The sequence below is a fragment of the Dioscorea cayenensis genome, chromosome 15 (genome assembly GCF_009730915.1).
Source record: "Dioscorea cayenensis subsp. rotundata cultivar TDr96_F1 chromosome 15, TDr96_F1_v2_PseudoChromosome.rev07_lg8_w22 25.fasta, whole genome shotgun sequence".
In the NCBI taxonomy this organism is placed as follows: domain Eukaryota; kingdom Viridiplantae; phylum Streptophyta; class Magnoliopsida; order Dioscoreales; family Dioscoreaceae; genus Dioscorea; species Dioscorea cayenensis.
In genome coordinates this window covers 7,979,077-8,006,638 of record NC_052485.1, presented here as the reverse complement: position 1 = coordinate 8,006,638, position 27,562 = coordinate 7,979,077, and the positions used below count along the sequence as shown (strand labels likewise).

The window sequence follows — 27,562 nt, the reverse complement described above, 5'->3', positions numbered from 1 at the left end:
GAATTTATTAAAACAATTTAATTAATGAAGAGTACTTTAAAGTTAAATAAACCTTAATAGAGATCAATCTCAATTTTTAATACTAATTGAATTGCTTGTTTACATTGTCTTTGAAATAGTACGATCAAGAGCATATATAAAAAACAAAACTCTGTGGCCTTGAGTTCTAGCATGTTAGATATTTGCAAGGAGAAGTATTAACTATTAAGTATTAACAATATAAATGATTGGAGGGTAGAGAACTTAATATTATATGTATAACTAGTCTATTTTTGTGATTTATCACTTATCAAATTAATCTTTTGAGGGGAAAAAATCAATTCTTCAGTAGATTTCCATATTTTTTTTTTATAATTTAATATATATGAGTGAGCAAATTTAATTGTAAACTATATTTTTTTTTTATAAAATGAATAGATCATGAATTTATATAAAATAAACTTGAATATATATATATATATATATCAATTTGCCATATTTTGTTGATGATTTAAAGATACATTTATATATATTCCAATATATAGATAAAACTCCCATGATTTTCAATTTGTAAACCATGCAACTTATATCAGTATACTAGAAACCAAAAAGAAAAAGAGAAAAAAATAAAAACAATTTTTAGAGAAAAACAAATAACATGCGTGATATGTGGACTTAAAAAATAATAACAACAAAATAAATGAAATATTGAAACCTTAGGTATACCCTATAGTGTATCTACTTGGCTACTAGCCTACTACCATTAAACCTGAACCATTTGATCCGTCAAACCGAAACCGTTGAACTGAACCGCCAGAACTGGAACCAGAATCAAACCGGAACTGAACCGCCAAGAACCTTATCTAGGCTGTTCGATTCCAGTTCAAAGTTTTTTTGAACCGGAACCGGTTTAGGAACCATAACCGGCGGTTCAGGAACCGTAACCGGCGGTTCCTGAACCGTGGCCATGTCTACTCTCAGGGGATATTTTGCTTGATTTTTATTGGTTATTTTTTTTTAGGTGAGTGGGCCCCACACCAATTTTTTTTATTGTTAATATATTATATTATTTGTTATTATTTTATTTAATTTTTGATAATTCGCATCCTTAGATGAAACTGTAGCCCTTTTAAAAGAAAAAAAAACTTATTAAGGATTTACTTCTTGCTAATAAAACCGATGAAGTTACTGCAAATATAATTTTTTAATTAAGTGAAGGGTTGAAAATGGGTTTTATGCGTTTTTAGGGGTATCTCCTTTTCTTTCATTTTCCTCGCGTTCTCAGCGAGAGGGAGGGAAGAGGGGGTATTCTCCGGCGAGGTATCATATCATAGTTGCTCCTCCGGGGAACTCCAAAAGCGCCGGAACCCATGGCTTCTGAAAGCTTCGCAGACTAGAATGCTGTGTTCCGGGATCAGAAATCTCTGTCCGAAAACAAGGTAGTCGTTTGTTTCCAGTTTTGAGATTCTAGATCTTCGTCTAAAACCTCCAAATATGATGCTGGTTTTGTGTAGATGCCCTTAATTTGATTGCATCGTCAAGAACCCTACTTGGGCATGGGTGACGTACAGCGGTACAGGATCTTCCTCTGCATCGACTGCTCTGCGGTCCATCGCAGCCTCAGCGTTCATGTCAGCTTTGTTAGGTGTGTTTCTCTTTGAGTTTTTGACGAAAAGAAGGTATTTCACAATCTTAGATGGGGTGTATCTTCTCTCATACTTGTTTTTAGTATATGAGAAATGGTCCATGGGATATAAATGCACTTGGAGATGTCTAGGGTGTTAGTTCTGTTCATGTTTTAAAGTTTTCAAGATTGAGTGCACGTCTGAAAGAAAAAAAATTTGAAGAGTTACTCTAGTTCTTTTTAATATGCATTCTACCGCTAGCAGGAAAGTATATTTTTTTTCCTTTTTTAGAGATACATGCAGTTCACTGCATTTATAGTGCTTTTTTTTAACGTGTTTGAGGTGCATGTTCTGCATGCTTGAAGCCATCTTTGATACTCTTTGAGTAGCATTAGTCTGATTACACATTAGATTGCCCCAAGAAAATATTACTTTGTATTTCTATCAAATTTTGGTAGTTTTGAACGTGTTCATACAAAGAGAGTTGTTCTGTTAAGATTTTTGGTTTATACATGTATCTTAGAGGTGCTTGTAGATGATTAGCCATTTTCTCATGTATGTTCACAATCTTTCTAGCATATGCTTGATCTGTTTTGTCTGTTGTCCTTTGTACTCTATTTTTTTTCTTGCATGGCTTTAACAAAATATTTCTTAAACTTATGAGTGAACCGGATGTCATATTTTTCAAGTTCTATTAAATAGTCTTCAAAATCTTGACCCATTGAATGTTACTAGTGGAGGCTGGTTCTCATAATAGATATATAATGGGAAATCATCCTTATTAGGCTTCATGATAGAGTTTTTATGAATGTGGTAAGATTTCCTGTTATTTCTACAGTAGGAACTATGGTAAAAGTTTAAAGATTGAGTACTTATTTATTTCTCCATTTACTTTTTGGTGGAAGTGGTGACTAGAACTCCATGCTAAATTGATTGCTTTTCTGATTTTCATAGCCTTTGTCTTGATGACTAATTACTAGGATTCGAGCAGTAGTGGTTTTGTTGATGTGCATTGATCCAATGATAGATGGTTTATGTTAATAATTTGTCCAATGAAGCTTGACACGACATACTTTCCTTAATTCGCTGGTTAGAATGATTAAGCACCAATTACTGTTTCGAAACTTAAATAGCATCAATTTTCATTTGTTTAAAGATTATTTTCTTCACTAAGAAGCCACAAATAGATTGTACCACATTATACAAATACACTGCATGTTTTTATATACCCACAAGGTCCGATGTTTATGATATAAGCAATGAATAATTTATTTATTTATAAATCAGGACTTATATTACAGAGCCATCTTCTTCCTGCAATTGATTTTATGTTTGGCCAGCCTGATTGCTTTTATGATGTCCTCTTATCCACTGTAAGGATACGAGCACTTTTCTTTTACCAGTCCAAAGAACATAATATCAATCAAATTTCTGCCTTACAATGAGCTTTATAATTTCTTAACCTTTTGACTTAATTTTATGAAATTATCTTGTTCCCAAGAGACTGATGAACACTTGAAGCCAATAATTCTGTAGCTTGTCCATTCTTTATAAATTAGCTCTGTTGGATATAATTGGTAACCAAATCAATGTGTGCAGGTAGCAATAGTGAGTCAATGTTAAAGACTATCAGATTACTGTCCCAGAAGTTAAGTTAAATGTCGAATCAATATGTCAGAGGACTAATTCATACATATATATACTTGTACATGTCGATGTTCATACATACCACTTGTACATCTCTTGTATCTATTTATTGGGCTATTGCCCTAATGAAATCATCCCATTCTTACCACCTTCTATCATGATATCATAGTAGGTTTCCGGTGATTTTTTGTTTGATTTTTGCCGGATCTGTCCCTGTTTCACCAGATTTTTTTTTCTTCTTTCTTCGCCGGACCTCTTCCTACTTCGTCGGCACTGAACATCACCGCAGGTCTCCATCTCGTCGCAGCAGCTTCGTCCACAGGTTTCCACCTAGACGCAACATCTTCGTCTCCACCACAACACCACCACTAGCAGCTCTGTCCGCAGATCTCCACCTCGCCGCAGCAACTCTGTTCGCAGGTCTCCACCTCGTCCCAGTTGCTTAGTCCGCATCACACTCTCCATCACAGCACCACCTCTCCTTCTAAAAAGATAATCTCTACTAATTTGAGTTTTAATCAACACACTACTGACTTAAGGCCTTGTTTGGATTGGCTTATAAAAAAAATGTTTTTTTTAGTTTAGTAGAAGTGCTTCTCCAGAGTAAGTTAAGCACTTTTTATATTTTCTATTTGAATTAGCTTTTATGTAGAAGCAGAAGCTGTAAAAATAAGCTAAATAACAGCTTTTTTCATAAACTGGTCATGACTAGCTTTTGAAAAAAAACTTTTTTTCAGCTTTTTTACAGCTTTTGCTTTTTCAGAAAAGCCAATAGAAACAACATTTTTGAAATCCAGAAGTGCTTAACTTATAAAAAAACACTTCTGGGTTTTCCAAAAGCTAATTCAAACATGGCCTAAATATTTAAATCAAAGATATCCTAACCAAACTAAAATAAACATCATTATCTTAACACCCTCCCTGAAACTTATCTTTATCTCATAAGTTTAAAGTTATCTCTCTTGCATGAATGCTTTCATACTAGATACACCGATCAATGCCCTGAGCTTCTGAAAAGTAGCTATTTTGAGAGGCTTTGTAAATAAATCAGCAATCTGATCTTTACTTTTGCAGTAGATGAGATCAATAATTTTCTCCTTTGTAAGATCTCGCAAGAAATAATATCTTACGTCAATATATTTGCTTCTTCCATGAAAAACTGAATTCTTAGATAGCTTGATAGTTGAACTGTTATCGCAATATATTGGAGTCGAACCTTCTTGCTATAATTAAAGTTCTTCAAGAATATTTCTTAACCACATTGCTTGGGAGGCACATGCTCTTACTGCTACAAATTCAGCCTCAGTTGTGGAAAGATTAACAATATGTTGCTTCTTTGATGACCATGAGATAGCTCCAAAACCCATCATAAATACATAACTGGATGTGCTTTTGCGATCATCTAAATCTCCTGCATAATCACTATCTATAAATCCATTCAAATCTAACATCTCTCTTTTCTTGTTTAATTTTGTTTTGTATGCCCACTTTAACCAATTATTTTTTGCCCTTTTGGAAGTTTCGTCAACTCCCATGTTTTATTTTATTTTTTCAATAGATGCAATTTCATTATCTATAGCTTTTTTCCACTTTGAATGTTGGATAGCTTCTTCAAAAGATAAAGGATCATAATTTGAAAATAAAGCAAAGTGAGTAGCAAGATCTTCGGCTTGGTTGAAATCTGTTACTTCATAATCTGCCATCCAAGACGGCCTTTTTCGGACACGAGTAATAGAGGATTTAGTTGATGTCTCTGCTGTTGTTTGTGAAATTGCAGTAGTAGTTGAGGCTTTATTAGTTGAAATTTCTTGGTGTTGGACCTGCTCTCTTTCTTCATCGCCTTCATCACTAATTATAATTGAAGTGGGCAGCTGCTCACTCCAATTCCAAGTGATATCCTCATCAAAAATAACATCTCTACTCACCACAATTTTCTTTGTTAATGGATCATACAATTTAAACGCTTTGGATATTTCACTAATCCCAAGAAAAACACATTTTTGCCCCTTATCATCAAGCTTCTTTCTTTTATCATATGGAATATGTGCATATGCAATGCAACCAAAATTTCTGAAGTGATCTACTGTTGGTCTTCTTTCACTCCATTCTTCTTCTGGTGTTTTGTTTTGAACAACAAAAGTAGGACTTCTATTCAAGATATGAATGCTCCAATTCATTGCTTCTAGCCAAAAATCCTTCGGAATTCTGCCCTTTGTTAACAAGGTTCGCACCATATTTAGGATGGTTTGATTTTTTTCTTTCGATACACCATTCTGTTGTGGGGAATAGAAAGCTGTGAGCTCTCTTCGGACGCTATGATAATTACAAAAATTTTCAAAGTCTTTCGAGCAGTACTCTCCTCCACGACCAGTGCGAATTGTTTTAATAGGCTTCCCGATTTCATTTTGAACATATACCTTGAAGCTTTTAAATGCACTAAAAGCTTCTGCTTTCTCCTGTAAAAACTAAACCCAAGTTTTCCAAGAATAATCATCAATGGAAGTAATAAAATATCTTTTACCTCCATTAGAAGTAGGATTTATTGGTCCACAAATATCAGAGTGAACAAGTTCTAAAACATCTTTTGCTCTCCAAGAATTTCCTTGAGAGAAAGGAGTACGATGTTGTTTGCCAACAACACACTCTTCACAAACTTGGGAGGGAATAGTGATTTTAGGAAGCCCTATCACCATATCCTTTTCTTAGAGTGTCTTCAATCCACCAAAGCTCAAGTGACCATACCGATAATGCCAAATCGATGATCACTTGAGATTTGGCAAACTTGGGAGGGAATAGTGTCTCCAATACTGTTGCCACTTTTGTAGCCTCTATCTGCTCTTCCTCTACTTCCACCTCGACGTCTACCTCGTAATATTGAGAAGTTGTTGGTTGTAGAGGCCTTCAAAGCTTGCTCCTCAGTAGTAAAATTACGGTTGATCTGTTCATGAACTAATAGAGCTTTGAAGTTCATCAATTGAGAGTGCATCTATGTCCTTTGATTCTTCAATTGAGCAAACTATGTAGTCAAATTTTGCTATCAAAGATCGCAATATATTTTCAACAATAGTAACATCATCCATCTTCTCCCCATGAAACCGCATATTATTGGCCAATCCCATGGTTCTTGCAAAATGGTTGTTAACAGATTCTTCATCCTTCATCTATAGATTTTCAAAATCCCTTCTCAAGGCTTGAAGTTGTGCACGCTTCACCCTTGATGAGCCTTGATATTTTCTCTTCATCGAATCCCATATATCCTTGGAGGTTTCTTTGCAAAGAATTGTCTGCAAAATAGATCGATCAATGGCCTGAAATAAGTAATTCTTCACCTTCAAGTCTTTCAACTTTGATGCCTCAAGTTCCTTCCGCTGTGCTTCTGTAGGTATCACTCCAACATCCGGATTTGCCACTCCGAATTCAACAATATTCCAATACTCCTTGGATTTTAAGAAATTTTCCATCAACATGTTCCAATAATCGTAGTGACCATCAAAACGTGGAATAGATGGTTGAACAAAGTTGTCTGCAGACATTGTGAATTTCTTCACTACAAAAAACTCTCCTTTTTGTTGAAAACCTCAGCTCTTGATACCACTGATAACTTAAAAGAAGAGATGAGGAAAACTGCACACTTTATTCATAATCATTGAAGCTTTTATAAAAGCAAAATTCTAAAAAGATAATCTCTACTAATTTGAGTTTTAATCAACACACTACTAACTTAAATATTTAAATCAAAGATATTCTAACCAAACTAAAATAAACATCATTATCTTAACAAGCTCTACCGCCAGTCCTCTCCTCTCTGCTCCTCTGTGCAGTAACTCTCCTCTCCGCCGCCACTCCACCTGGTGCAGCTCAGTTCAGTGACGAACTCCATCTGATGATAACAAGGTGGCAGCCATACAACAGCGAATGAATGATTATTTGATGAAAGACGTTAACATAGTGCCAGACAAAGTGGTAGAGAAACTTTAATTAATGGTGATGGTGATCCATTTCTAAAGTGGTAGACAAAGTGGCAGAGAAACTTATTTGATGGTGATCCATTTCTAAAGTGGTAGGCAAAGTGGCAGAGGAACTTATTTGATGGTGACAAATTACTAAAAAAAAAATTCCTACACCACATAGCCTCTACATCCTCACCTAAATTTTTTTTACTCTAATGGATGTCAAGTTAAATGGCTAAAATTACATAGAATAGTGCACTATTGTGCGTATTATTTTACTTGGATTAGAGCTACTTACCTGTGGATGGTACATCCTCCCCTCCTAAAGAGACTGACTTCTCAGTGCATTTGTTTCATAGTTTGCTGATCATCGCGCCACTTATCTGTCAGTCCTGCGAGGTTGACATTCACATGGAGATTGGGCATCTTCTGACTCTATTGTTATGTGGGACCATCTCCATCATACGTTTGAGAAGTCCAGTTCTGCTCGCCAATATGATATTTTGCAGGATCTCCTTTCTATCTAACAACAGGAGCGCTTTATTTGATAATATATTACTGAGTTGGAAAACTCTTGGTTTATGACCCACCGTGAGTTTGAGGAAGTATGTTAGAGTACTAGTTCATATATATGTATACTTATACATGTCCCTGTTTATGCATACTACTTGTACATCTCTTATGTCTATTTATTAGGTTGTTGCCCTAATATAAAGTCATCCCATTCTTACCACCTTCTATCAAAATATAAACTATTATTTTGTAAAATGTCATCCTGTTTATATGTAATTTTACTATATTTCTCTCTCTTATTTTTCATATTCTTACCTCTCATTCCCCTTATTCTTATTCTCATTCCTCCCTTCTTCTCATCTCTTCCCATTCCTATTTGCAATTCAAACAGGCCGTAAATGATTGTGTCAAATTGAAATCACTTAGATATTTTATATATCTATTGATATTCATTTATTACAGAGTTATTAGAACATGTGAACAGATGTTGAACATCCAAGTACAGATGGATATGACCCTATTTGTATACATATGTGTCTGTATAATCACATTTTTATACAGAAACAGAACTTAAAAGTCATATTAAAGTTTAAATTAAAATAAAATAGAATTATCAAATCATGTAAATTCATGAAAATCACTCTCGGGAAGATTGCAAAGATTAATGGAGTTTTTAAAAGATAATAAAAAACGAAATTAAAAAAAGAGAGAAGATTTAAGATTGAAAATGAATAGAAAAATTTATGGAGTATGAAATATGAAGGATATAATAAAAGCCAAAACCATTGATAAAATTGTTTTATTTCAGTCTCTTTCTTTTCATTCTACTCATTGTCCACACTTTTCTTTCCTGTTTCCTTTTTTTTTAAAAAATATCTGACCTTGTTTTTAATGATTCTACTCCCTTGTCCTTTTTCCCCTTATGTCGTCTCCCTGTACTCTTCTTGGTTTCTAATGAAGCTAGTTGCCAACTTATAGTTTTTGACTTAGATATGAAGGGTAAATTATGTTCTAACTGTTAGAAGGAGGGAGAGAGAGAGAATGGAACAAGTGTATATGCTTGAACACTTACATGAGTGACCCTTTGGGTCTACATATAGAATATGATAAATATACATATACATCTGTACATACATATACATGTATACATATATAGACAATACAACAATACATCTAACACTAACAAACACCTTTCACCACTTTGCTCTCCATCTGAATAAATTTGGAAAGCATGAGTTTCTTATTTATCCATTTTGCCTGGTTAATTTCCGGAGGGAGTAATACTGCAAAATTTGTGGTTCTTGTGCATTTTTTTTGTGAAATTTGATATATAATTCATGTGTCATGTCTACGTTTCTTAACAAATTTGATATATATATATATATATATACATATAACTTTCTCGCAGCCAAATGAAAGTCTATGAACAAAAGCCTGAAGAGTCTGCACCGACTGTCACTTGATTCCTTGGTGAATTCTAGGACAGTGCATGTTTCATCCTCTTTCATTGTTTATTCTCAATAGTGGAAAAAGTAATTGCTACAAGCAGAAATTTCCATGACAACTTTTTCATAGGCAAATTAATTATAAACTATTTTGTATTCATAAGTTGAAATTTCTTCAATAAATTGTTAATTGTAAACTTTAAACAAGTGTTACAATGCCAATGACCATTTGGTCTATTAGCATCGGATCCTTTGCGTAGGGTGTTCGCCTCGAGTGTCGAGCGTGGCTCCCCAAGTTCGATCCCCATCTCGCGCAAGGTGAGGGCACGGTTCAGTGGTGAGCGCGGCTCTCCTACGTGTTCGTCCCTGGGTTCCGGCGCTTGTCGTCTTTTTCAAACAAAAAAAAAACAAGTGTCACAATATATATATATATATATATGTATTAATCATTCAGTTGTAAAAACTCGTTGATGTTATTAAATAAATAATAATTTGCAACTTCAAATGTGATAAAAGATGAAGAAATACAGTGTATATATTAACATAAGTGGATGATTGTGGTACATAATTCAAAATGATTGTTTATCACCTTACTAATTGACAACATTTAAACATGTCATATCTACATCGTTCTGGCTTTTGAAAAATTTAACCTTTAAACGAGAAATGCATATGAGCTTATGGCGAACTTAGTGCCGACTAGGGGGTTTTTGGAGAGAAAAGGACAAAGAAAAGAGAAAAAGAAGGATAAGACGAGAAGGTGGAGAGGAAAAGATGATAAGGATTTTTTTGTGCCTTGGTGGTCCCTACGGGCTACAATACCTAGAGCTATTGGTTAATGTTCCACTAATTTACATACAAATTTTTCATTACTGCTAATTATAAGACAACCACTTACTAATTGATAATATCACCATCATTCCATAAAAAAAATCTGGAAGGGTAATTTTTTTTTTTAAAATATCAAACTATGACTCATTTTCATTATGGGGTCCAAACTTCAATTTGAATCAAAATAATTATTCAATTTTAATTTTAACTGAGAGATTCCAACCTATTTTGATGATAATATAGATGTCAAAAATTCTCTGTCAACATATGTATGACACATTGTCTGCCCAATTGTCAATTCTATCTCATATTCTGATAGAAATTTCTAATATCAAATTATCAAAAATAGACCAAATCTCTCGAGTGACTACCCGTGAAATAAAATTAAAATTGGGTAATTATTTTGATTTAAATTAAAGTTTGGACACCAAAATAAAAACGGACCATAGTTTAGTGTCCTATAAAAAAAATTTCTCTTAAATAAACCTTGTGACACCTGTCAACTTGGGATTGCTCTTTTTTGGCATGAACCCATTTTGATGCATGATCCCGATCGAGTGACCCTTTCCAGCCACTTGCTGCTCTTATCTTTGGTATTCGCCATAGAGCGACATGATTACTATCTTCTCCTGGCAGTCTCAATTTAATTATTGATCGCTCATATAATTAAAGAGCATTTAAACTCCTCTTCATATCATCGCCATAGCATCTCCATCTCACATCAAATAACCTCCTAATGCAATCCTTCGAGCTTAGCCAAGAACAAGCTAAAGAAGTCACAGTAGAGGTCCAAGATGATCCTCCGTGGATCAAGAGAGTGACAAATGTTCTCAATGGGTGTCAAGAAAAAACACAAGGCAATTGGCCATGTACTATCTTCAAGGTGCCGGAGCTCATCCGGCAGTGGGACAATACGGGGGCGTATGATCCTTTTGTCGTTACCATCGGCCCTTACCATTACAATAAATCAGAAGATAGAACAGTGCAGGTCATGCAAGCTCACAAGTGGCACTGCATGCGGCGCTTGCCCTCAAGGCACACCAAGAGTAGGTGCAAAGCTACCGATTTGTTCGGCCAGTGCTTGGAGGAAATGCGGAAAATGGATGTAGATGTCCGAGGCAGCGACTCAGAAGATCTCCATCACTTGAGTGTTAATGATTTGGCCTTGATCATGTTGATGGATGGTTGTTTCATCATCCATGTCTTGCTCGAGTTTAATAAAGACAAGGACTGGGAGAACATTGCCAACATGGTAAGTTTGCGCAAAAATAATGATAATATTGATGATGGTCAGGAGGAGGAAGAGGACATTGCTGCTGGACATGAAGAAGACATGGTGGTGTTGGACATTATGGGAGAAAAATTGATAGATTTGAGAGTGGTTGCTGTATGGAATGTATGGGGAAAGATGCTGTATGATTTGGTGAAGGTTGAGAACCAAATCCCTTTTACCATTATATAGACACTCTTCAGCAAGCTTAAGACTTCTGGAGATGAAGGCATCAATCTAGTCGAGATTGCACATCTGGCTTTAAGTGGTATCCATCCATCACCTCTCCCAAGCTTGGCTAGCTTCTGCCTCTGCAAGTCCACCATTTGCTTCACTTGTTCCATTCAACATTCGTTCCTTCGGATGATTGTTTAAAGATCAAATCAAGCAACTTACAAAAACAAAAAATCATAGATGTTGAATGGATCCCAAGTGCGACGGAACTTCACCTCGCAGGAGTCAAGATTGTGAAGAAGAAGGGAAGTGCCACCAACTTCCTCGACATATCATTCATAAACGGCACCATTGAAATCCCACAAGTCAAGCTACATGATAACACAAACACTCTCTTCAGGAATTTGATCACATTCGAGCAATGCTATTATCCACATACAAAGAATTACACTACACCAAAAAAAGGTTTTTGAGGCGGTTTTCGAGCCTTATAGAGGTGGTTTTAACCATTTCTATAGGTATAGCGTTGGTTTTTTCACTCGCCTCTAAACCGCCTCCTATCAAGCCGGCTCTACACTTTAGAGCCGGTTTGTACCAACCGTTGGGGTAAGTTTTATCTATAGAAGCAGCTTTTAATAACAAGCGTAGAGGCGGTTATAACCGCCTCTATAGCTAATAATTTATTATTCTTTTTCAATAGTTTTAGAGGCGGTTATAACCGCTTCTAAAGCTAATAATGTCTTATTTCTTCTCAATAGTTTTAGAGGCGGTTATAACCGCCTTTATAACTAATAATTTTTTATTTCTTTTCAATAGTTTTAGAGGTGGTTATAATCACTTCTATAGCTAAAAATTTCTTATTACTCTTCAATGGTTATAATCGCCTCTATAGCTAATGATTTTTTTATCCTTACTAAATAGTTTAGAAGGGGTTATAACCCCCTCTATAGCTGATAATTTCTTATTCCTCCTCAATAGTTTTAGAAGTTTTAGAAGCGGTCATAACCGCCTCTATAGCTAATAATTTTCTTATTCCTCTTCAATAGTTTTAGAGGCGGTTATAACCGCCTCTATAGCTAAAATTTCTTATTACTCTTCAATGGTTATAATCACCTCTTTAACTAATGATTTTTTATCCTTACTAAATAGTTTTAGAGATGGTTATAACCCCCTCTAAAATTATTATTTTTCTAACATGTTTATACTTATAGAGGCGTTTATAACCACCTCTAAATTTGTTCATTAATTGAATTGAATTTTAATTTATTATTTTATTAATAAAAAATAAATTTGAAGGAAAGCAATGCCTTTGGCAGTCCCAAGTGCAAACATCATCCTTGTTGCCCAAGATAATGAAGCCACTCTCTGAAATCCTCAAGCAAGATAATACAGGTTACACAAATTTACACCTTAAAAACACCCACACAGGATCCGTGACTTTGGAAGAGCAAGCAAAAATGTAATAATAATAATAATAATAATAATAGAAAGATAATTTAATAGAAAGATAATTTATCTGTCAATATCATATACAGGAAACTTTATATCATCAGTAAATAATAGATGAAAGCATATTTTCCAAAGGGCCCAGAGATTGATGATCATCTTGCAAAAGCCCAATACCTTGTATCATGCAAAGATCAAACGATGCCATCGTGCATCAAATCTTTCTCATCATCGACCCATCCCTTTGACAGTATTGTCTTGGATCTTCTTCTTCTCGGTGTCCTTGAGTACACATGTGAACCTCTTCATCCTTCTCTGAAGCTTTTGGAGCTCATCCTTGACTCCTAACACCATGATGGCCTTCTCTTCAATGACATCAGTGAGCCTCTCCACCAGCTTCCCAGTAAATGCATCCACTAGCCAATGAAAAATACTACTTCAAGCATCTTATCTGATGTTTTAGTATTGCACCTTGTAAACATATCCTATTGTTTGAACTTTGAATCATCAATACAAGTTGAAGAAGAGGACAAATGATATAAGCAATAAACGGTTTAATGAATGATGATTCATCATATATAGGAAATGCAATTTGTGGATCTAAAAATTAATTAAAGCAATGTAACATGTGTCAATGGTTTGACACTAAAGAACGGACATATTCAGACAAGTAAATTGTCAGGGGACCCATGTAGGTATAATCAATGAAGTGTCATGAAAATGCCACAAAATTTTGGTTATGATGCATGACAACGATGAATGATCAATAAGGTGGCATGTTCTTATAGGAAGCCGGCTAGAAGTCTCCAACAATCATTTACAATGCCAAAAAACAAGCATGTATTGTGTTATTTTCTTATGTCAGGAAGCATGGTAGAAATGGTTGGTAGATGTTCAGAAGTTATGAGTACCTGTAGGCTGCAGTTACTTTGGTGTAAGTGACGAGTAAAAGCACACATAGCAGAAGCAGCACCGATAAAATTTGAGACCATTGAAGCCTTGTGTTGATGAACCTGGCCATAGATAATAAGGTCAAGGATATAATTGATTATAAATTTATGATCACATAATAATTGAACAAAAACTGCAGAAATAATACCAGCCAGCATCAAAAGTAATTAACAAATCATTCAACTTGTGTTTCTTTAACCGTATATGTATCATACTATATCACATTAATTAAGGGCTTACCAATCAAATAGTTTACTGACTTGTGCAAACATGAATAAAGAGGTTTTGTTACATTAGTTTCATAGAGAAAAAACAGAGCTTCCTCAGACCAACAGTATATATATATATATATAACAAAGAAGGAAATCAACTATTAAATAACTGACATGCTATTGTATCAAACTCCAAAACTGATGGTGTAAATGAATTAAGCTGTCACAAGTACAAAGAGATCATCGAGTTTCAAGTTCAACTCACAGCGTAAATTTAAGAAATAAGTAAAGAAGAAAATCATTTCATGATAACAAAATTACATATTTGGCACACAAATATGTCCAGAGCTACTCCTCAGTTAGTATTGGTTGTCCAAAGAATACTAATTACTGAGGTTTCTTTATATTCATAGAAAGATAGCTGATTGTTAGCTTAAGGTTAGTGGAGATTCTAGAGGTTGGAGTGTTAAAATCAAACTAGTGAATTAAACCAAAGCTTAAAAAACAACAAAAGGTTTATATTAATTCTTCTTCTATCATCAATGTTTTGCAACTACAAATCATACAAAAAAGTAAACTATTATTTCAATATCCAAAGAGTGTTCATTCTAAGATCTATGGTTTGAAGATTTTCTTTGAGTCAAACTCCTTGAATTATATCATTTTCTTATATTTCTCATTTTTTGTACTTGTACATGGACATGATAACAACCAACCTGCTGGCCAATAAAGATAATCTGTATAAACGGGTATGAGACCTCCATTACCAACTAGGTAGATGTTATGCAGAAAGAAGACAAAGGTTAAAAGCTCACCATGAATTGGTGCCATGCATATTCTCCTCCATTGGGACCTAAAGCCAGGAAAGACTACAATGAGAGAACTTACAATAGAATATACACACAAGATTAAGCCATGCAAATAACATCATACGAGGCTCCTTATTAAAAAAAGAAACCACTACCTAGGGCGGAGACTTTTTACTGGGTCTTGAATTTTTACATCATCGAGGACTCTTGGGTATACTCTGCGAGGATGAATACTCGATCACAACCATAGCCTGAAAATATGTGGTTACAAATAATAAATACCAATATCCAACATATAAGAAAAGCGGCATAATTCTTCTTTTTCATTTTAGGCAACCCTAAAGGTAAAAATGTGGTCTTGAGAAAACACGAGCCGAGGTTAATAATGTAAGGCTTGAGCAAGTATTTTTTTCCTTATATTCCTTGACAATTACAGGAAATGTTCTTTGAAAAACATTAAAAATTTGTTGATGGGCGACAAGAAATTGAATAAGTTGCTCAATGGAAGGTTGAAATTCGGTGATAGAAGTTTGTATGCCTATGTGTAAAAGGGCGTAAGTGGTTTTTAGACTTCAAGGAAAAAAATCAAAAGCAGGGAAACATATTCAACCAATATTGATTAAATTTCCTCAATGCTCCCTACAGCTTCACAAACTATTATGCTTCTTTCAATAGTGTGAATCAAAGGACTCAGAAACATTATGGCATGCTCAATGAAAGTTTGGTAAACATTATATGTGCCTAAGATGTGAATATGGTCAAATGGCATGTGCATAACATATCATCAACAGTTGAGTTGTTTGTTGGCATGTCCACACTAGATTAAAGGCCAGTGACCATGAAAATCAATCATATTTGGTTTTTGGCATAATTCATATGCAAAGAATGCAAAAGAAGAAGCATTGGTCTGAAAATAAACAACATGGACTGTGTCATGAGTATTTTTGCAATTACATAGGAGATTTAAGTAAATTTTCAATTATCCATATAGAACCATTGATCTGAAAAAAAACCAGAATTGAACAATTAAATGATAATCAAGCTATTGATAGTTTGATATGTTATTCGACTTTAATGTTGTGGAATATGATTCACAAGGAATGCTCATTTAAAAAGGTAACATAAACGGAAGATATAAAAATAAAAATAAACACACACACACACACAAACACACACACACACAGAATTAGTGCAAAAATAATAATAAAATAAAATAAAATAAATAACAACCAAAACTGCATTGGGTCTGTCACAAAAATTGTAACTAATAATCAACTGTTCACACATTATGCTAGATCCAACATAAACATTAATGATACAAAATTCATTCATGCCATTTCTATTGATTGGATATTTACTAGTGCATAGGATTAATTTTTATCCGATCATATAAGCAAAGATTACCTCAACCATAATGAGCATTGAGCAATTCTTCAAAACACAAACAACTTTTCTTGCAAGATCAAGAATGTGCCCTCAGTGTTGTCACAAGTAAATGAGCAGTGATATAAACACATAATGGCATCCTTCAAGTTAGTTCCTCCAATGGTAACCATGACTCGAATCTTTAAATGGTTTCCCAACTTTTTGCATACTTGAGATGTTTGGAGAGCCAATTCTCTTGTGGGAACCAATATGACAACTAATCTTTGGAAAGAGGGGAAAAAAACAAATTAGTATTAGAATACATTTGGAGAAAATTAATTTGTTTATCTTCCAAGAGGTAACCCCATACTGAAATAGTTGCAAACAATTCAGAAATATTAGTTAACAAAATTAGATATGGAATATGTGGGTCAAACTTCAAAAGACACACCAAAGAAAAATAGTAGAATTAATACTACAACTTTGAAAATGGCGACTTATTCTTTCAAATAATGAGACATAAAAGCCGATTGATGTAATGGCAATAAAAAAACAATTGTATCACGAACCTTGAATAAAAATTGTTATCTTGACCAATTTTTTTTCTAGAGCGAGGAATGCAAAAATGCACGTTTGTCTTCCTAGTCCCATTTTTTTAGCCACAGCAAGTATGTCACTACCAGTCAGTGAAATCGGAATGCTTTCTTCTTGAATATGTGAAGGTCTTTCAAAATCCCTTCTCATATATTCTCATAAGAAACTCTCACTTCAAAAAAAGTAATCTTCAATTCATTTCCCTTAGTTGCGTGACATCCTATAAAAATGTAAAAGATTGTATTTCATAAATCAAGGCCTTTCAAACTCTTAACCACATGATTATTTTTTCAAGGTCAGTGACCAAGTTCAAGGGTAATTAGCACATTAAGAGTAGATTTATCAAAATTAGGAGTTTGGCAGTTAAATCCCTATAGATCTTAAGACTAAGATTGCAGGCTTTAGTAGCTAACCTAGTGGCTTTAGTAGCTATAACTAGATCATCCGCAAACATGGAATGATTGAAGTTGTAATTTAATCTATCATCAAAACCAGGAACCCAATTATTAGCCAATGCATAACTCCAAAACCCGAAACTAACACAAAAATCACTAAAAATACAATTTAAAAAAAAAAAAGAAAAAAAGAAAGAAAGAAATTAGAGTGAGGGAATACTCGATCCTCTGGACGGAAACAGGGATGGATGATTCCATTCATATCTAAGTAGAGATTATCAAACTCAAGGCAATTAGGATTTGGCTTTGAAGTATCAACAGGGATTCGAACGCCCTCGATCTCCATGGGCTCCTCTTCCACAACATCAACCACCACCGTGGGGGTACTTCTCCACCAACCAACGGTAGAATGCCTGAACTCCCATCACCAGCGATGATTTCTAGCACTCACGAGCTCGTCGTTCGTGATCTAGGCCTCAATACGTGCTCTCGCGGCTGCGAGGAGAAAGGAACAAGAAAACCCTAACGGGATTTGGATTCGGATTTCCTCCACAAAACTATCCCCTCTCGCGAACTTCGTTGGCTCGTTGGCTAGTATATTGATAATATTAGCGCTTATACAGCCGGCCGGTTGCTTTAAACCGGTTCTAAAAGTGAGATTAATTTTCTAATCCCTTAAATTAGAGCCGGTTTTCCAAAACCGGCTCTCCTTGTCTGCCTCTATAATTAGAATTTGGTGTAGTGTTACATCACTGCCTATGTCTTTTTTATGGACTACATGATCAACGTCGCAAAAGATGTGGAATTATTTGAGTTGAAAGGAATTTTTATCAATTGGTTGGGCACTCCTGATCATGCTCCTACTCTTATTAACGACTTGTGTCACAAAATTCAGGATGTCGGTGGCAGCTTTCTTCAAGGGTCAATTCAATGTGTGAAAATTTATTACGAATCCAAATGGCATAAATGGAGGGCAAAATTGATGCGTGATTATTTCGATAATCCATGGGCCATTGTGTCATTAGTAGCAGCTCTTATTCTTCTTCTCCTCACTGTCCAACAATCCTTCTTTGCAGTTTATTCTTATTTCCGCCCTCCTAAATATTGAAAGGAAATAACAAAGCATTGCTTGTAATAGTTGGTATTTCAACCCGCCAAGTACTCATGTAATTTATTTTACCATGTTGTAAGCCATAATTCCTTTAAGTTATATGTCCTTATTACTTTTTTTTTGTTATTTCCCGTCACTCATGATATTTTTTTTTTTTTCTTGAAATTCTACCAATAAGAATAAGTAATTTATTACCAACACAAGCTGATGTTTGCTAATCATAGTCCTTTAAGAACCCAAGTTATATAGTAGCTTAAAAAAAGTTAAAAAAAATAAATATTTTTTTAGAAAAATTATATTAATTACAGTATTATATAAAAAAATCTAAGGAAACAAAGATGTAGCGTAGAAACAGTGGTTAATGTTAAGGATGGAAAAAAACTTATTAGAAAATAATAATAATAATGATAAAATAATAATAATAATTATTATTATTATTATTATTATTCAAAATATTATAGTTTGTACAACTATAGTTAATGATGTATATTGAGTTTTTATTTTATTATCTGTCAGTTTGTTTCCTTTTGCTCCTTCTTTTTCTTATTAATAAATTTGTGGTTTATCCACTTTATTCAAAAAAAAAAAAATGATGTATATTGACTCACAACATTTTATTATGGCAGTGAAAGAAGTAATATAGAAAAAATAAATAAATTTAATAAAAGAGAGAAGAAACATTTCATATGCACCAAGTCCATGTTTGGATTGGATTGAGGTCCACTTTTGGTGCACAATCAAATATGGGTATGTACCAAAAAGATTAGGAATGGGTTTGAGGGGACCTTTATTCCCTGCCAACATCCTCACCCACTCCCCTTTCCCTCAACCCCGTCTCCCTGCCCCTCTGGCCCTCCCCTTCGCCCCGCCCTTTCAGAGTTTTTTTAATATTTTTTTTATTTTTAAGTTTTTTTATTTTTATATTTCCATTATATTTTTATTTTTTTTAAATTTTATTTTTTTAAGTTGGATGATTTATTTATTTCTCCTTTATTATATGTTTTGTTGAGTTTGCTAATTTTTAAAAATTTTGAGAAAATTTATAAAAATATGTATAATTGATTAATGTGCATTATTTTAGGGATTTGAGAAATATTAAAGCTTTGATTTAGTAATAAATTAATTTAAATAGAAGTTTAAATGAAAATTATTATTTTTTAAAAATATTTAAATATCAGTTATTTTGTAATTAATAAGAATAATTTATAAAAAATTAATTTAAAAATATTAAATGAATTCAAATAAATTATTAAATTAGATATACCTGTAAATGAGAATTTTTAATTTAAAATATTATCTATATTTTTACAATCATAAATCAGAACAACATCAACTCAAGGATAAACAATTACTTTAGTTTCTCTATTTTTTTAAATCCTCATCTTTAGATTTTTTTTTAATAATAATTTAAAACTCAAATTTTGAAAGATTACCTATATTATTATAATACAAAAACATTTTAATTTAATATTTAATGAATGTAATTTAATCTTAGTTAATTTTTAAATTTTAAATATTAAATATTTTATTTTAATGTTTAATCAGTCATATCTTTTTAACTAACTTTTCAAAATTCTATTCATGCATTTATTTATCCAAAATTAATATAATATTTATTTGTTTTAATTATAAATAAGAGCTTTTGTAGTTTTTATATTGTTACAATTTTATTTTTGTTAGATTTTTACTTTGTTGAGTTTTATTCAAAAAATTTTAATATATCATTTTATCATGATCTTAAATAGGTATTTATTAAAATAAAATCTAAATAAATTAGAAGGTTTATTCTAAAATTTCGGTATAGACCTCTAGTTATCGTAAGCCACCCCTAGTCAGAATCATAAAAAAAATTCTAAATTTGATAAAAATATTTATTTTGATATATTAATTAATTTTAATTAATTTTCTTAAATTTTACTTATTGTTATAAAAAAAATTAAATGTATTTTATTATTTAAAAATTTTAATTTAAAATTTTTGTTAATTAATTATTCCCCCCTATATAATTTCTAGTTCCGCCCCTCCCCACCTAATGGTGTCAATTAGGTTGTGCTGGCCCAAACACGGCATAACCCACCACCAGTTGGGTCGTGCCTAGCTTGGGCACTATACTACACTACGTACCGTGCATGGGTGCATGGGCTGGGCACTGCCCAGAACCCCAAATGTGCCAAGCTGGGGTTCCACGGCATGTGGCCTGGCTTGGGTGATGCCAACCTAGGCATGCGGGCCTTGCCAAGCAAGAGCCGTAACCAAAACTTGAGGGCCCATTATGTTTTTTATTTTTATTTTTTTTATTATACAAAAAGTCGATTTTAACTATGCCAACAACTATAAAATGGCTAGTTTAAGGATATTTTAGTCTTTTGAGCTAAATGACATTTTTGACTTTCACAACAACTATAAACAACTAGTTTATGAGGGCATTTTAGGAATAAAAAATTAAAAAAATATAAATGCACACTAAATTCTTACAAATTTTTCTACACCAAACTACATCTTCTCTCAATCTGATTGTCTAAATTTCTCTATTAGTATATAGAGTTATGTTAGGTTTGATATTGTGATATTGTGTAATGAAATGCTACGAGGGAGGAATGGTGAGTTCTTTTATATATAGAGATTGGAAAAAATGAAGAAGGTGTAGACACTACATCAAAAGAGTTCTTTTGAGGCGGTTTTCAAGCCCTATAGAGGCGGTTTCACCAGCCTCTAAACAATCTCGTATCAAGCGTGTGATTTTTAATAACATGCATAGAGACGATTTTAACTGCCTCTAAAAAATATTAGTGGTAGAGGCATTAGAGGTGGTTATAACCGTTTTATAGCTAATAATTTCTTTTCCCTAGCCAAAAATTTTAGAGTTGGTTATAACCACCTCAATAGTTAATAATTTCTTAACTCTTCTCAATAGCTCATAATTTCTTATATGTTTATACTTTTAGAGGCGGTTATAACCACCTCTAAATTTGTTCATTAATTGAATTGAATTTTAATTTATTTTTCTATTAATAATAAATAAATTTGTTTTACCTGTAAATAAAAAAACAATGAAGCTTTCAATGTATTCAAAAGTATCCTCAATTCAATTTCATTGATTTTTATTGACAAATAATGAGCTCAAGTGCAATGTATTATGACTAATAGAAAAATGTAAAGAGTTTTACACTATTTGTCTAATTTTATTACAAAATATTTTTTTGCTTAATTACACAAAGTAAAAAAGCTTCGTGTATCCTCTTCATCTTCAACCCTTTTGAACTTTAACCATGAAAACTCCTACACAAGTAAACAAAAATTATCAAATAAAGAGATATAATTGTAATTAAAATTAAATAAAAAACTATTAAATGCTAAATTATTAAATTCATACCATGCATAGTTTATAATGTTTGGAAGTTGGTGAAGCTTCCTTGATGTTGCACATGCACCCAGCACCCGTTTAATTAGCTCACATAATAATAATAATAAAATTAGATCACATAATAATAATAATAATAATAATAATAATAATAATACTTATTTCTACCGGCAATAGAAAGACTGCTCGTAATGTTAAATTTTGCTTGAATCTTTATTCCAATTTAATTGGTCAAAAGCCCAACTATAGTAAATCTGAGCTCTACTTCATTGATTGGTTTAACAGAAGAGTAATTACCAGCATTAGTTCCATTCTCAATTTTAATGTTGGTAAAACTCCTTTTAAATACCCGGGGGTGTTAATTTCTCATAAAAGGCTGAACATAAACCTATTTAATTTCTTGATTGACAAAGCTAATAAAGCTACCAAGTATTGGCACAAAGCAAAGATTTCCAAAAGTTGGCAAGATTGTGCTGATTAATAGTGTTTTAATGGTCCTCCCCATTTACTACCTGTCACTTTACCCAATCCCTGATTCAACACTGAATAGGCTATCCCAAATCGCTAGGAAATTGAAATTCTTTTGGGCCAATGGTAGCAATCGTAGTAGCATGTACATGGTTAACTGGAATAGTACTACACTTCCTAAAACTTAAGGAGGGGGGCTTGGCATTAGAGATCTCATCTCTGCTAAGCACTCTTTGATGGCCAAGATATTTTCTCAATTTTCTCAACAATAAAAATCTGTTTTGGGTCAAAATCATCAAGGAGAAGTATGGCAGCTTTAATTTCTGGACTCATTCTATCCCTCTGAATTGCTCCTTTTTCTTGAGAGGGTTATGCAAATCTGCTAATGTTATTAAGCCTCAAATTTGGATTAATCATGTTAATCCTGTGTTAACCACTTGCTTATATGATCCTTGGATCTTTGAAGTGCCTATTACATTTAAACCTATACCTATCAACATGAACTACAACCTTGAAGAGATTTGTGTTAGTGATTTCAGCAATCCCCTTGGATGGAATACTGACATGTTCCACTATATTTTTGGCACCTCTTTGAACCTCCCTGTAATCAGCAATGGTACCATCAGACAGGGTCATGATAATGGTTAGGTGTGGTTTCCTAAGATGAAGACCAATAAATTATCTGCCACCGTTTACTCTCATCTTAATTGTGGGCAAATTGATAAAACTCCTTGGCAAGGCTGGGGAAATATTTGGAAGCTTAATGTGATCCCAAGGGTGAAAACCTTCCTTTGGCTTTTAATTCAGAGGAAATTGAAAACTTATGACTTCCTCTATACTCTTAACCTGGGCCATCCAGAGAATTGTGTTTTTTGCGGCCTTTTCAGAGAAACAGACGATCACTTGTTTAGATTGTGCCACAAGGTTGAGAATCAGATTAATATGCACATTCCTCTGGATTCTCATCTTGCTGAAGGGCTTTGGCTCAACTTTGATCGTCCAGATACTGGCAAATTTATAGCCTTAATCATTGGCACTATGACTTGGTACATTTGGAAAGTTAGGTGTGATTACATATTCAGTGGCAAAATTCCTGACTATAATATGACTGCTAATTTGTCTGTGAATCAGGTTAAAGAGTTTAAAGTCACTCCAGACATTCATAAACAACAGTTTTTCTTCATTTGGAACAAACCTAACTTGGATGTTGTGGGTTTCTTTTTGGCAGCTTGCTGGGACACGGAAATAGGTAAAGGAGTAGTTGGTTTCTGCATCATTGATACTAATGCCAGCATTTTATGTGCAGGCTTTTCCCCTATCATGGAGGACACCAACATTGTGGCTGAAGGCAGAGCCATCCTTTTAGCTTTGGAAAGAGTTACTGATCTTAATCAGAATTGCAAGCATAGTTACATCAACAATTTGGATTTGTGGAGAATTCTTCAGGATTAGAGGAGGTTAACAATTGGAGGGTTGCTAACCTCTTGGATAATATCAAACTTCAGATGAGACGGTTTAATGAGCCTGTAATTCACCTCATTCTTGCCTATTGGAACAAGATCGCGGCAACCCTGGCCAGCAAAGGATTGAATTCTAATCAACTGTCTGCCTATCTAGCTGAAAGATTGATAGCAGAAATCCTTCCCCTCCCATGAAATTGTTTGCTCCCGGTCCAGCCAGAGCAATGAGGGGAGTTAGAGTGGGATCTTGTCGCTTTTCCACAAAGGCATGGACCTTCCTAGGTGGCTGATGAGACTCTTGGAGCATTCTTTCTTCCATTTCTAGTGTTATGTCACTTCTCTTTTAAATTTAGCTTTGTTTTATCCTTTTCAGCTGGTGTTGTGTTGCTTATTTGAAATTGAGTTAGTCTTTAGTTCAGTGCTTTGTATCAGCTTGTGTTTTTTTTAATAAAAAGCTAAGTTCTAGCTCTTTTTATCAAATAATAATAACAATAATAATAATAATTTATTTTGAGTGAATTAAAAATTTTAATTCTCTATTTTAATAAATAAGTGGTTTAAGGTTTCTAGTGAAGTTGTCAATGTTGTTCTCTAATCCTTGTGAAAACTACAGAAATTGACATTTATTCAATGATAATAACAATAGCAATAGCAATAATGATAGTAAATTAAAATAGCAATAGCAATAATGATATTAAATTAAAATGAATCCATATGAGAAATGAAATTAATTTAATATAAAATGAAACAACTTCATTTGAAATAAGAACTGAGAATAAGACATTTGGGTGTAATATAGTAACCAACATAAATCAATCCTAGGTACAATTAGAACTGTTTTGACTTGACTGATGCACTGAACACAGTAGACAATTTACAAATCAAATTGTTAAGAGAAAACCAATTTGAATCAGAAATGCTCTATAAAGGAGATAATTTCTAAAAAACATAGTCAAGGTCTATGACAGAAGATATGTTGCTAATAAAGGCATCATTCACATTATTTACAAAGATGATATAAAAGTTTGATCATGAAACTGAGGTACAAATTCTAATTTGTCTATCTGAATAATAAATGGTGATGAAGACGAGGAAAATGTGGAGATCATGGCTTGCTAATTGTGGTCAATCTTGCTTCCTGTGATACATAAACACAACAAGATCCAATGCATCACAACACATTCTTGCATGCAATTTCAATGATCTTTAAAATGACAATTATAGCTCTACTTGAAGTCACTTGACCACTTGTTCAGCATGACAATTTTCCCACTTCTCAAACCTAATTTCATTTTCCAAGCCAAGCTAAATATGCCCAATTTCAATTGCAACACAATAAAGACCAACGAAAATCAAACAAGATTAATTGTTTTTGCCAAAAAAAAAAAAAGGAAAGAAAAGAAAAAAGCGTCTTGTTTTCAGATAATTTCAAATCAGATTTCACAGCTCAAAAACAAATTTCCATCTCAATCACTGATTTAAGCAGCAGATACCTCCCACAATAGTCCTATTATAGATAGATTTTAATGTTCATAAAGCAATTGAATGAAGATTCAAGAAGCACTTATAGGCACATGTGAGCCCAGACAACAACCTTAATAGGGTTTATAACAATTGGCTGTAGAGAATCAAAACATAAAAAGAACGAGAGAAGCATAAGTTCACACACACATCCTACAAGCAAACTATTGACAGTTAGAAGAAGAATAAAATTAAATTAAACACTTCATTGCTAAAACAATAATAATATTGAATAAGCTATGGAATATTTACCTCCTTCACTCGTGTTTCTCAAACTGGAAAAAAACAGCAGTAGACATAGAAATTGAATGTGGTATGCAACATTCTTATGCAAAAATTTGAATGTCGAAAATGGACTTCAATATAGGAAAGGGCATGAAATATGCTACAAAGCAAGTTCATAATTACCTGCAAAGATGCTCTGTTCCCAACTATCTTCAATAAGCACAATGCAGGCATTATATAACTGCCTGGGAAAACACAGATTAAATGATTATATCACCGTCTTCTTTGAACATACCAAATTAATGAAAATTCAACTTTGTCGTAGAGAATAAACACATGTAGAATATGTTGTTGCAGCTTTCATACATTAAAGATGACAATGAACTGCATGGACAAACAATTGATGAAAAATCGGGAAACATGGCTAAATTTCCACATTTCTATGTCAGTTAGGTTCCACACCCAAACCTTATAAAATGACATTCTTCCCAAATACATAAACTAGCTAAGATAGATAAGCATGAAAAATGAAAAGTTTTTTATCATTAGGAAACCAAAATTTCAGTCCTATGTTTGCCCGGATAAATAAACTAGCAAACTTAACACCAACAATCAAAATCTGGAAAGCATCGCACAACAACAATCTAAACATTTAATAGAATTATCAAAAGCAAGTAATTGGATTTGCTAACCTTTATAGGATTTGCTAACCTTTAACCATATAAGTAATTGGATAGATGGTTTTAAGTACATCTACTGATTTGTCCTTAACTGAATGTTATTTATTTATTATTATTTCAAAAGAAGGATGTGGCTTTTTGTTAAGGACTTAAGTTTATTAGGTAGAGGGGATGCTCCTATTTCTTGTTATCTACTAATATGCATTTCCTTCATTTGAATACCTGCTTTGCCATTTGAAGGCCCATTTTAATTTCATGGTTCTAAACTTCTAGGAAATCACTTTTGTTTTTCATTTGTTGACTGTCTACACTTTGAAGCATTTTTACTGGGAACAGAGCTAGTTTACATGGCTATCCTCCGCTTCATGGGTGAACATGGGTGAAGAAATGGAAGTAAGGAAGTTCGCCTACTGCCTTGAGGTCGGCTGGAATGGGAGGAAGATTACATGGCATGGTGTGCCATGGAACATCAGAACACACCACAGAACAATTCGCCACAGTCATTATATAAAGTTATATATATACAGCACAAACATTATATGCTTGCGGAATCTCTTATCAACAAGTTCCAACAATGGATTGGGGTTACTCTGATCATCTAATTAATACTTGAAAAATAAATCCAAGCTTGATATCCTGATCAGATTTTATAAAAGGGAGGGCCAACATTAGCTATGGATTGACAGAGGTTGATACCAATTGGCTTGATCTCCAAATGACCAAAAAGACTAGTGTTACTGCAAGTGGGAGGACTAAGAGAGTGCTCGCTATTCGATTTAATGAACAAAATGCAAGCAGGAATAAAAGTAAAAGTACGGATAATTCTACAAAGCTTAATTCCAATGCATCAATTCAGAAAAATAAGGGAGCTGCAGATGCAGAAGCAGATGTATCTTTCAACAAAAAGGCAATCGATGAATTAAAATCAAGCATGATTCAAAGTAAAAATATGAATGATTTTATGAACCTTAATTCCAATGCATCAAGTCAGAAAAGCAATGGAACTGCAGCTGCAGAAGCAGATATATCTGTCGACAAGAAGGCAATCGACGAATTTCTCTGCTCTTGTGAGGATGCAGAAATCCAGAAAAGTAATCAAGAACAACCACCAGATCCGGCGAAACTGTTACACATCGAAAGTTTTGAGAAACCTTACTTACAATTACTTAAGTCACAAGCCGAAGCAAATGCCATTGATCAGAATGAACAGAATTGAAACAAAAAAGGTGAAACTTTCTAGTCAAAACAGATACAGAAAAACATTTATTTGCGACAATTGAATGGACTAACATATTGTTAAATTTAATCTGTGACCAGCTAAACAACAGCAACATCCGAAGATTATTCAGATATTATTCAGATTTTATTAAAAATCCAAACTAGAATTGAGCATTAAAAAAATGATAAACTTAGTTTAATAGTCTCGCGTGATGAGATATGAAATAATATCCTTTTAATGCATATAAAGAATAAAATGCAACCAATTCAGTAATAGATTCTAACTGTTAGGAAGACAACACATGCCATAAT

The 27,562-nt window shown here is 33.5% G+C and overlaps 3 protein-coding genes and 1 long non-coding RNA gene across 4 annotated transcripts; 3 read left to right on the top strand and 1 right to left on the bottom strand.

Annotated features, from left to right (window-relative positions):
• The first annotated feature begins 10,684 nt into the window (after positions 1-10,684).
• Positions 10,685-11,579, top strand: LOC120278044. Its single transcript, XM_039284941.1, has one exon. It carries the CDS (start codon positions 10,727-10,729, stop codon positions 11,450-11,452), a length of 726 nt encoding a protein of 241 aa, XP_039140875.1. The 5' UTR covers positions 10,685-10,726; the 3' UTR covers positions 11,453-11,579.
• On the top strand, positions 11,484-18,314 carry LOC120277664. Its single transcript, XM_039284521.1, has 4 exons — positions 11,484-11,489; positions 11,563-11,899; positions 12,251-12,258; positions 18,102-18,314. Exons 1-4 carry the CDS (start codon positions 11,484-11,486, stop codon positions 18,312-18,314), a joined length of 564 nt encoding a protein of 187 aa, XP_039140455.1.
• A 4,495-nt stretch (positions 18,315-22,809) lies between these two features.
• LOC120277663 lies at positions 22,810-23,801 on the top strand. The gene is made up of 2 exons (XM_039284520.1): positions 22,810-23,494; positions 23,593-23,801. Exons 1-2 carry the CDS (start codon positions 22,810-22,812, stop codon positions 23,799-23,801), a joined length of 894 nt encoding a protein of 297 aa, XP_039140454.1.
• Positions 23,802-24,617: 816 nt separating this feature from the next.
• On the bottom strand, positions 24,618-27,138 carry LOC120276773. The gene is made up of 3 exons (XR_005541368.1): positions 27,000-27,138; positions 25,536-25,597; positions 24,618-24,744 (listed from the first exon to the last, which is right to left on the bottom strand). It is a non-coding gene; the product is annotated as an uncharacterized LOC120276773 (long non-coding RNA).
• Between the last annotated feature and the right edge of the window lie 424 nt (positions 27,139-27,562).